The sequence below is a fragment of the Vigna unguiculata genome, chromosome 8 (genome assembly GCF_004118075.2).
Source record: "Vigna unguiculata cultivar IT97K-499-35 chromosome 8, ASM411807v1, whole genome shotgun sequence".
Taxonomy (NCBI): domain Eukaryota; kingdom Viridiplantae; phylum Streptophyta; class Magnoliopsida; order Fabales; family Fabaceae; genus Vigna; species Vigna unguiculata.
In genome coordinates, this window is record NC_040286.1 from 35,609,624 (window position 1) to 35,621,503 (window position 11,880).

The 11,880-nt window shown below is 24.7% G+C and overlaps 1 protein-coding gene across 1 annotated transcript; it reads right to left on the reverse strand.

Moving 5' to 3' along the window:
* Positions 1-4,713: 4,713 nt before the first annotated feature.
* Positions 4,714-5,465, reverse strand: LOC114195528 (proline-rich receptor-like protein kinase PERK8). Its single transcript, XM_028086031.1, has 2 exons — positions 5,274-5,465; positions 4,714-5,159 (listed from the first exon to the last, which is right to left on the reverse strand). The coding sequence occupies exons 1-2, from the start codon at positions 5,431-5,433 to the stop codon at positions 4,885-4,887; spliced, it is 435 nt and encodes a 144-aa protein (XP_027941832.1). The 5' UTR covers positions 5,434-5,465; the 3' UTR covers positions 4,714-4,884.
* Positions 5,466-11,880: the final 6,415 nt, after the last annotated feature.

The following is an 11,880-nucleotide window of genomic DNA, read 5'->3' on the forward strand; positions in this document are numbered from 1 at the left end:
TAGGTGATGATGTGAAAGTTAGATGAATATGATCATCTCATTGTTTAATATATTTTTAATTAAAACAGTAAAAGTTATAAATAATTTTATATTAACCACAATGTTATTATTATATTAATTATATAACATCACTCTCTTTAACATGTCACACTTATTTGATAAAAAAATTAATAAAAAAATATATAATTTTTAAATATTTAATAAATATTTTTTTTAATAGAAAGTCAATTAAGAATATTCAAATTTATCGTAAACTTTGAAACTTAATTAAAAATATATATAAATCGTAAATTCTAAATATTTAGAACACACTCCATATATAAAATGTATACTTTTTTATGACTTTAATGATATAATTTTATTTTCTTTCATGTAATACTTTGTTATCACTACTTATAGAAGAATTTGATATAAAGTCCATCATGTTTCAGATAAATAATAATAATAGCTAATTTTTTAATTAATGATAATTCTTTTACTTAATCCTCTAATCTCACTTTACAAAAACTACATTCATCATCACGAAATACATGTGAATGCATGAAGCAAACACAAATTGTAATAGTGACAACAATTCAAACTTATTGAAGCAAAATGACAAAATGAGTGACGCATTAGAAGTAACTTGAAGTAAAAATAACTAAGTCATGAAGGTTGAAATTTGTCCACGAGAATCACTATAAATAGCTTATATCTTTGTTCCATTTATCATCATCAAAACACATCTCCATTATAAAGATAAAGAAAAAAACTCTAGTTTTGAGAAAGATGAAGGTGTTGGTAGCTTTTGTTGCTCTGCTAGTTCTGGTCTTCACAGTTACAGGTTCGGAGCCAATAACACCAAAGGCTTCTGGAGCATCTGGTGAAACTGCATGTCCACCAAAGGCTTCAGGATCTCCGAAGCCATCAATTACAATTTTAAATTCAGGAACAGATAGAACTTCACCTTTACGTCCTCCAAAGAAATCAATCGGGAGAACTTCTAGGGTTTTGTAGGCCCGGATTACAACTTCTTGCTAAAGCAATAATGTAGTGAAGAATGATGTTTGAATGTTAATTTCTTCCAAAAATAAAAAAGCTTATTGATAATATATATATATATATATATATATGAAATAAATATTCAATGTTACAAATAATAACTATTATTACTAAGATTCATATTAGTCGAGTCAAAAGTTCGATTAATCTCGTCTCATCTTAAGTTAGGTTAACTTTCGATCAAGTTAGATGAGATCCACCTATGGTTAAGTTGATTTGGATCCATCTTGGATTAGGTCAGGTGGATTCATCTTTGGTTGAGTCAAGTTGAGTCCTTCCTCTTTTAAGTTATCCCGAGCTTACCTTTGATAAAGTCGAGTTGTGACACATTGAGTTAAGTCGAGCCTATCTATGTTCAAATTAAGTTTCATATCATGCCATAATAATTTAGGCTGAAAAAATGGTCATCAATGTTAGACCAACATTGGACAATGTGGGATTGGACCAAACTCAAATTAGGTTAGGTTGGTCCGATCAAACAAATTGGGTTGGACTCTAACCTTTTTGTTACGTTATATGTAATAAAAATTAAGTAAAAAAAAGTTATAATTAATATAACATATTTTAAGGTTGATATACACTTTAAAATATTTTAAAGACGTGTAATATTATAAAAATTATTTAGAAATTAATTCAAGTTTTATAACCGATCAAATATTTGACCGTGATTCTAATATGTTTTAACTAAAACTCTAAAGATCAAGAAGTTTTCATTCCACTTATATGATGAACCAATAAAATAAAAAAGATTGTTCAAGAGACATATGGTCGAGAAAAAATCTAAGAAGCATATGATATTGTCTTTGTTTTATTGGTGTTGAAATTTTTCAATATTCAAACTAAGGAGAGTAAGGTGATTCCATTTATGGATGTAATATGAAAAATTTAATATGCTAATTGAATTAAGGTGAATATTGGTAGTATAGTCAAGGGTTGTGCTAGTTTTACTTCATGTACTGGTATTTTTAGAAAAAGTCAAGTTAAATATGTAAATAACTTTTCAATTTTTGTAAGGGTACAAACATTTATTTATGCGAATCAAATTGATGAACAAGACAGGTCGATCCAAAATGGTTATCGGTTGAAATCATCCCATTTTGAACTGTCACTCCTATATTAATGTACAATTAATATATATTAATGTACAATTAATAGTAAGATATATATATAATTGTATAATAATTAGTCTATGTATATTAAATTGTACAATTAATATACCTATGATATATATATATATATATATATATCATAGGTATATATATATATAAACTATTTTTCATATTATATAAATATCAATTAAAAATTTAAAAAATAATATGTAAAATAAATTATTAAAATCATTTATTAATAATGTTATAAATATAATTTAAATATTTTTAAATTTGATAAAATAGTATAAATAACAGAAAAAAAAAAACGTGCGTAGGCACGATTCCAAAACTAATTCTTAATAAAATTAATGATTTGTTTTGAATATTAATGGCTTCTTACTTGTCTTTATTGGAATGTGGTCCATATATATACGTTACGTTTTGTTTTCAGTGGTTTATGTATCACAACAGGTCAAGAAGTAAAAAAGTGGAATTACTTATATCCAAGTTAAGTTTTGAATGGATTCTTTATTTTCCAACTATGCTCATTTACTATTACCGTTGAAAATCGTTTTGTATATCTACTAATTAATTTGTCTTGAGAAAATTAAATATTTAGAGTTTTCTTTTAATAATCATGTAACCTAAGTTTAATTTTAATTATTTTGTTTAGGCCGATGAATCTCAAACATTAAAACTATACATCATAATTAAATACGAATAGACTATGTGAAGAAATGGTTACTAACAACATATATATCTATTGAATAATCATTACTTTCAATACAAATGTCTTTGTGGAACAAGTTCATTACTTTCATTCTTATTTTTTCATCAAAAAGAAAAGAAGTTTCAAGCATAATCCAACATTTTCAATGTCCCATTTCATCATCAAATTCTTGCTCAAAGAGAGATCCTGAAGAAAAAAAATGTGAACAAATGTATATAAATTAATATGAGGGCTATGAGTATGTATAAATTAAGAAAAAGATATATAAAAAACAATTCTTACGTGTTACAATCAATGTCCTTGGAGATGGGAAAACCAATATCGACATTACATAATTTAGGAAGCTGAACAGCTTTGTTTTTGTTTAGGTTAAGAGTTTCATTGGCGGTTGACTTAAGACAGACACATGCCTCACGAAGTTCAGGTTTTGTAGGTGCTGAAGCTCTCACATTTCTCACCCCATTACAACAAGCACTTGATGGGCTCTTTTGATTCGTGGTGAGAAAAGATAAACATGTAAGCAATTGGAGCTTTGCCTGCACACAGCTGAATCCATTCACTGGTTTCATAGCTGCAACTATGACGAGTAACACAATTGCCAAACTAAAAATTGATGTAGACACTTTCTTCATTTTCACACTTTACTTTATCTCAAAGATTCACTGATATTTTGTTTTAAATTTGGATAGATGAAACACTCTCTAAAATGTTACATTTATAGTGTTGAGACCTTTGTCCCACGGAAGCATTGTTCCATGAGATACATGATTTTCCTTTTTTATAATATTCTTGGTGGTTGTTTTTTAAAGGTTACGAAGAAATAATTTTATTCGATGATTAATTAAGAATCTTACATTAATGACTAAATTAAATATATCAAGAAAGAAAAAATAAATTTATAACTAATAGGTCCGGTTATATTTACTTAATAAACTTATCATATATGTTATCTATCTAAGAGATATTATAAAAAACAGTTATTGTTATGCATTTAGAGAGAAATTGAATAGTATAAGTATAAATAAATTAAAAAATAAAATTAAACATAAATTAATTGAAAGTAAAAATAAAAATATATATTTAAAAAAATTAATAAAACACATACAAATTTATTAAAATTAATATTAAAGAGTTTAATCTCATTCTCTATTATCTGGTTGATTAGTGTAAGATACCCACAATACTTTAGACAATTAAAATTTCTTGGAACCATTCCTCCAAATTTTCTTTCTCTCTTTCTCTACTTCTTTTTTTCTCTCTCCCTTTCTTTATGTTATTAATTAATTAATTATCTTTAAAGTCATGATTACATTCCTTAAATAAATGTTATCTTATTCTATCTTTCTTTTTTCTTATCTTCGTAGCGTATCTTGAAAAACAATATATCTATATATAATCTATAACAACCAATATTCTTTTTAATTAATACATGTTTTTATTTGTTTTTTCTTTTATTTATTTTTTATACTTATTTTCTTAATCACAATATTTCATAAATATTAATCGATTTGTTTTCCAATGTTTAGAATTTATCTGGATAGAATACAAAACATTTTTTTATATATAAATTTAATCACATAATTAAAATCTAAGATTTTTTAGGTAAGAATAAAATAAAAAATATATTTATTTAAAAGTAAGCATATTGTCGTTAAGTTCAATCCTTAATATTAATATTAGAGTTAAAGTATTATAACGATATTTGTTGTATGAAGGACATATTTGATCGTCCATTAATATTTAATATCATACTCACATTAGGAGGAAATAAAAAAATTTAGCTCTTAATAATTTTTTTTCTACATGCAATTAATGTATACAGAGAATATGTATGGATTAAGGCACATAAAATATTTAATAGTTGTTATTTGCAACATCAAACGTTTATTTCATATATATTGTCAACAAGTTATTTTTGAAGAAATTAACTGTCAAAATATCATTGTTTACTAATTTATTTCCCTCTTTGCCTTAACAAGAAATTGTAATCAGAACCTACAAAAATAATCTTGATTTAGGTGTTTATGAGCTTGTAACAGTTTTAGTTGGTGGATTTGAAGCTACAACAAATCTTGGAGAACCTGAGCTTGTAACAGTTTTAGTTGGTGGATTTGAAGCTACAACAAACCTTGAAGAACCTGAGCTTGTAACAGTTTTAGTTGGTGGATTTGAAACTACAACAAACCTTGGAGAACCTGAGCTTGTATCAGTTTTAGTTGGTGGATTTGAAGCTACAACAAATCTTGGAGTAACAGTTTTAGTTGGTGGATTTGAAGCTACAACAAACCTTGGAGAACCTGAGCTTGTATCGGTTTTGGTTGGTGGATTTGAAGCTACAACAAACCTTGGAGAACCTGAAGTTGTAACAGTTTTAGTTGGTGGATTTGAAGCTACAACAAACCTTGGAGAACCTAAGCTTGTATCGGTTTTGGTTGGTGGATTTGAAGCTATACCTATTGGCTTTGGTGGTTTCGAAATTGTATCATCACCTGAGGGTGGCGCAGGCTCGGAAGCTGTAGGTTTAAGGACCAGAAAAACTAGGAGAGTTGCGAAAGCTACAAACACCTTCATTCTCTAATACTAGTTCTATCTCAAAAGGCTTTTTAGAGTGATAATGATAAATGGAACAAAGGTATGAGCTATATATAGTGATAGTTTTGGACCAATTTCAACCTTAATCACATGAGTTGTTTTTATTTGGGTTAAATATGTTTTTGGTCCCTCAAGTTTCAGTGAAAATTGGAATTAGTTTCTCTTCAAAACTTTCAACCAATTTAGTCCTTCATCTCTAAAAATACATGAATTTAGTCATTTTAACCAAATTTTGTTTAGTTTATCTGACATTTCAAGCACATTTCATTATAGTATTTGAATTATTTACACCGTTTTACACATCTTCGCTTCAATGTTAACTCAAATATTATCATAAAATGCGTTTAAAATGTCAAATAAATTTAACAAAATTTGGTAAGAAGGACTAAATTCACGCATTTCTAAAGATGAAGTATTAAATGAGTATAAAGTTTCGAAGAGGGATTGTTTCAAAATTTACTAAAATTTGAGGGACCAAACACATATTTAACCCTTTTTATTTAAGGGTCCTGCTAACAAGTACCCTAAGGGCACTGATTAAAGATAATTAATACACATTAAATTTTACAAAAGTTCATAGTTAATTGTGATATTAAATAAAATATGACCTAATAATCATTAATGCAATTTTATTTGTAGGAGGATGCTAATCGGTGCCCTTAGGACACTGATTAAGAAATAATTAATATACATTGGTTCCATCATGTTTATATTGAAAGTTGAAATAATTAATTTTATTAATTAAAATAACATAAATGCATACAACAGATTTTTTTAAAGACAAAAATTTCCTTTAAAATTTCTAAGCAATAGCTCTCTTGATTAAAAATAAGTACTTTGGAATTTCTAAAGTCTATACTAAAATGAAAAATGCTTTTGGAGATGCTAATTTAAATCCAGTGTTTCACTTAAAAGTTTAAGTAATTCCATTTTTTATATTGCTAGATTTATGTATTTACAATTAATAATTTCAAATATTGAAATATTGTCTATTTTTTTAATACAAGGGATTTTGTTAAGCTAGCATGAATGTTGCAAAAAGTTATCAATAAGTTAGAGAAAGGAAATTCAATGATGTCTCAAATTGATACTTTAATTATTATTTTTTTTATAAATTTTTTAGATGTTTAACACTATTTTTTGTTGGTTTTTATGTTAATTTAAATTTTTTTATGATTAATTATATTTCAATTTGGAGAATGCTAACCAGTGTCCACTGGTTAAGGAATAATAAATGTGCTTTGGTATCATTATTTTTACATTGAAAATTGAAATGATTAAATATATTAATTAAAATAGTATAAATGCACATAATAAATTTTATAAAGATAAAAATATCCTTTTAAATTTTTAGATAATAACTTACTATTACGAAACAAGGACTTTAAAAGTTTTAAGATCTCTAATTTTTTAACATTTTTAGATGTTTAACATTAATTTTTTTTGTTGGTTTTTCTGTTAATTTATACTTTCTTATGTTTTTTTTTTGAATTTTTAGATGTTTAACACTATTTTTTGGTTGGTTTTTCTGTTAATTTAAATTTTCTTATATTTAACTATATATAATTTTAGCAACATTAAAATATAGTTATTTTATTATTTAATTAATTTTTAACTTTAATTTATGAACATTAAATAAAATATTAAATACACATGTACAATATTTATGAACATTTTTTGTCCTCTAAAGAAAATAAAGTTGCATTAATGATTATTATGTCAAATTTTATTTAATATCACACTTACATATGTACTTTTGTAGGATCCAATGTATATTAATTATCCTTAACCAGTACCCATAGGAGACTGGTTAGCAAAACTCTTTCAATTTTTTTAACAACATTGAAATATAGTTATTTTAATTATTTAATTATTTTTAAATTTTATTGGTGAGCATTAAATAAAATATTAAATACAATTGTACAACACTTATGAGTCTTTTTGTCATTGAATAATACATATTAATTGTGATATTAAATGAAATTTGACATAATAACCATTAATGCAATTATATTTTATTTCAATGACAAAAATGCTCATAAGTGTTGTACAGTTATGTTTAATATTTTATTTAATGTTCACCAATTAAAGTTATTAATTGTGATATTAAATGAAATTTGACATAATAATCATTAATGCAATTATGTTTTATTTCAATGACAAAAATGCTCATAAGTGTTATACAATTATGTTTGATATTTTATTTAATGTTCACCAATTAAAGTTAAAAACTAATTAAATAATAAAATAACTATATTTTAATTTTGTTAAAAATTAAAATATAATTAAATTTAAAAAATTTAAAATAATAGAAAACCAATAAAAAATAATGTTAAATATCTAAAACGTTTACCAAAGGAAAAACAACAACAATTAAAGTATCAATGAAACTTCATTAAGTTTCCTTTTTTTGACTTATCTATAACCATTTGCAACATTTCTTTTAGTTTAATAAAATCTTTTGTATTATACATAAAACTAGCAATATGTTAGAGAGATATTTTTTCTTAATTTTTAGTAGAGACCTTATAAGTTCTAAAATGCTTATTATATATTAGAGAGATATTTTTTCTTAATTTTTAGTACAGACCTTATAAGTTTTAAAATGCTTATTATATATCAGAGTTATTATTTAGAAATTTTAAAAGATATTTTTATCTTTATAAAATCTGTTATATGCATTTATATTATTTTAATTAATGACGTTAATTATTCCAGTTTTCAATTAAAAATAATGAATTTAATATGTATTAATTATTTCTTAACGAATGGAGCTGGTTAGTATATTTCTTTATTTAAATTTACTAGGGATGCGTTCCTCATTGCCACAAAAAATGGTAAAGCATTGAATAGGTGTTAATTGTCAATATTACAATTGTATTTGTTTCGTAACATTTATTTTTAAACAAACTCGTAAATATTATTATAAATTTTGACATCTCAACAATATTAATATTCCAAAACTTACCATGTGTATTATTATAAAATTTGACATCTCAATTGTATCAATATTCCATAACTCATTAATCATTTGTCGATCATATGAAAATTTATTAAAAGAAAAAAAATAAAAATACATAAATGTAATGTGAGATTTAGAGGATTAAGTAGAGTAATAATCATTAATTAAAAAAATTAGATATTCAAATTATAATCTTATTTATCTGAAATATGTATCAAGTGGATGGCAAAATAAAATTCTCAACAAGAAAAACGTTAAATAATGACCAAAATTAATGGCAAAAAATAATTAGTCACTATACTGACAAATTTAGATACTAATTTATAAATTAAAAATTACTGGTAACTAAACTAGTTTCAAAAAATTATAATTGGTTTCTAAATTGGTAAATAAAATAGTTTCTATTATAAAATGGTCTCTAAATTGGTCACTACCATTGGCTACCTAGGTTTTCGTTACCAAAGGAATTGATTTCTATATTGGTCTCTAAATAATTAATTAAAGACCAATTTAGTGACCAATTATTGTTTAATTGTTGTTTTAATTGATAATTTAATTGTTGTTTTTATTTTTATTTTTTAGATGTTTAACACTATTTTTGTTGGTTTTTATGTTAATTTAAACTTTTTTATAATTAATTATATTTTAATTTTTAGCAATATTAAAATATAGTTATTTTATTATTTAATTATTTTTTAACTTTGATTGGTGAGTATTAAATAAAATATTAAACACAATTGTACAACACTTATGGACACTTATGTCTCTTAAATAAAAAATAAAACTACATTAATGGTTATTATGTCATATTTTATTTAATATCACAGTTATTTATGAACTTTGAAAAATTCAATGCGTATTAATTATCTTTAACACATGTCCTTAGTATACTGTTTAGCATGACTCTAAAATAAAAAGAATTCATGTGATCAAGGTTGAAATTGGTCCAAAACTATCACTATATATAGCTTATACCTTTGTTCCATTTATCACACTCAAAACACACTTCCATTCTAAAAAGCCTTTCGAGATAAAACTAGTTTTAAAAAATGAAGGTCATTGTAGCTTTTGCAGCTCTTTTAATTTTTCTAGTCCTTACAACTACAACTTCCGAGCCAGCGCCACCCTTGGGTGATGATACAATTTCAAAACCACCAAAGTCAATAGTAATAACTTCAAATCCACCAACTAAACCTGTTACAAGTTCAGGTTCTCCACGGTTTGTTGTAGCTTCAAATCCACCAACTAAAACTGTTACAAGCTCAGGTTCTCCAAAGTTTTTTGTAGCTTCAAATCCACCAACTAAAACCGTTACAAGCTCAGGTTCTCCAAGGTTTGTTGTGGCTTCAAATCCACCAACTAAAACCGTTACAAACTCAGGTTCTCCAAGGTTTGTTGTGGCTTCAAATCCACCAACTAAAACTGTTACAAGCTCAGGTTCTCCAAGGTTTGTTGTGGCTTCAAATCCACCAACTAAAACCGTTACAAGCTCAGGTTCTCCAATGTTTGTTGTAGCTTCAAATCCACCAACTAAAACTATTACAAACTCAGGTTCTCCAATGTTTGTTGTAGCTTCAAATCCACCAATTAAAACCGTTACAAGCTCAGATTCTCCAAGGTTTGTTGTAGCTTCAAATCCACCAACTAAAATCGTAACAAGTTTAGGTTCTCCAAGGTTTGTTGTAGCTTCAAATCCACCAACTAAAACCGTTACAAATTCAGGTTCTCCTAGGTTTGTTGTAGCTTCAAATCCACCAACTAAAACCATTACAAGCTCATAAACACCTAATTCAAGATTTTTGTAGGTTACGATTACAAATTCTTGCTAAGGCAAAGAGGGAAATAAATTACTAAACAATGATGTTTTGATAGTTAAATTCTTCGCGATATATATGAAATAAACGTTTGATGTTACAAATAACAACTATTAAATATTTTATATACCTTAATCATTACATATTCTCCGCACACATTAATTGCATGTGGGAAACAAAATATTAAGAGCTAAAAAAATTTATTCTACTAATTTTTAAATAGTGAACTTTGAATGTAACTTTAACCTTATAAAATTTACTTGTAAAGTAAAATTTACATTAATTTATATACTTTAAATTCATTTTTTTAGTTGATGTTGGATTTCTAACACATCTTCTAATGCTAAAACATACACATCTCAAGTGTGATTGTGGTATTAAACATTAAACATTAATAGATGATCCGATAGGTCTTTTAAATGACAAATATCATTATAATAGACTTTGAATCTTATACTATATTGAAGACCTAACCATAAAATCTTTACTTTTAAATAACTATATTATTTATTTTATTCTTGTCTAAACAAAATTAAGACTTAAAGAAACTTAGAATTTAACTCCATGATCAAATTCATTTATCAAAAGAAATGTTTTGTATTCTATCTCGATACAGTCTCAACATTGGAAAACAAAACGAGTAATATTTATGGAATATTGTGATTAAGTAAAATAAAAATAATTATAAAAAACTTATATTAATTAAAAAAATATTGGTTATTATATATATTATATATAGATATATTAATTTTTCTTTTTGAAAAATACTCTGAAGATAAGAAAAAAAAGATAGAATAAGATAAGATTGATTTAAGGAATTTAATCATGACTTAAAAGATAATTAATTAATTAATTAATAACATAGAGAAAGGGAGAGAGAAAGAAAGAAAAAAAAAAGAGAAAGAGAGAAAGAAAATTTGGAGGAATGGTTCCAAGAAATTTTATCTAAAGTATTGTGGGTATCTTACAGTAATCAACCAGGTAATTGAGAATGAGATTAAACTCTTCTAATATTAATTTTAATAAATTTGTATGTGTTTTATTAAAGTTTTTTATTTTAAAATATATATTATTTTTTTACTTTCAATTAATTTATGTTTAATTTTATTTTTTATTTATTTATACTTCTATTATTCAATTTATCTCTAAATGCATAACAAGAACTGTCTTTTATAATATCTCTTCGATATATAATATATATGGCAAGTTTATTAAGTAAATATAACCGGACCTATCTGTTAACAGTTGTATTATTGTTAATTAAAATTTTAGAAAGTAATAAATCTATTAATTTCTTTCTTGATATATTTAATTTAGTCATTAATGTAAGATTCTTAATTATCCAATAAAATTATTTTAGTAAGAATTAATATTTTGAAATCATTAATTTTAGTAAGAATTGGTTTTGAAATTGTGCGTACGCACGTTTTTTCCTATTATTAATATTATTTTATTAAATTTTAAAATATTTAAATTATATTTATAACATTATTAATAAATGATTTTAGTAATTTATTTACATATTGTTTTTTTTTTAATTTTACTAATAATTGTTTTAATTGATATGTATATAATATGAAAAATAGTTTTAAAAAAAATATATAGCAATCATTGGTATATTAATTGCACAATTTAATGTCCATAGACTAA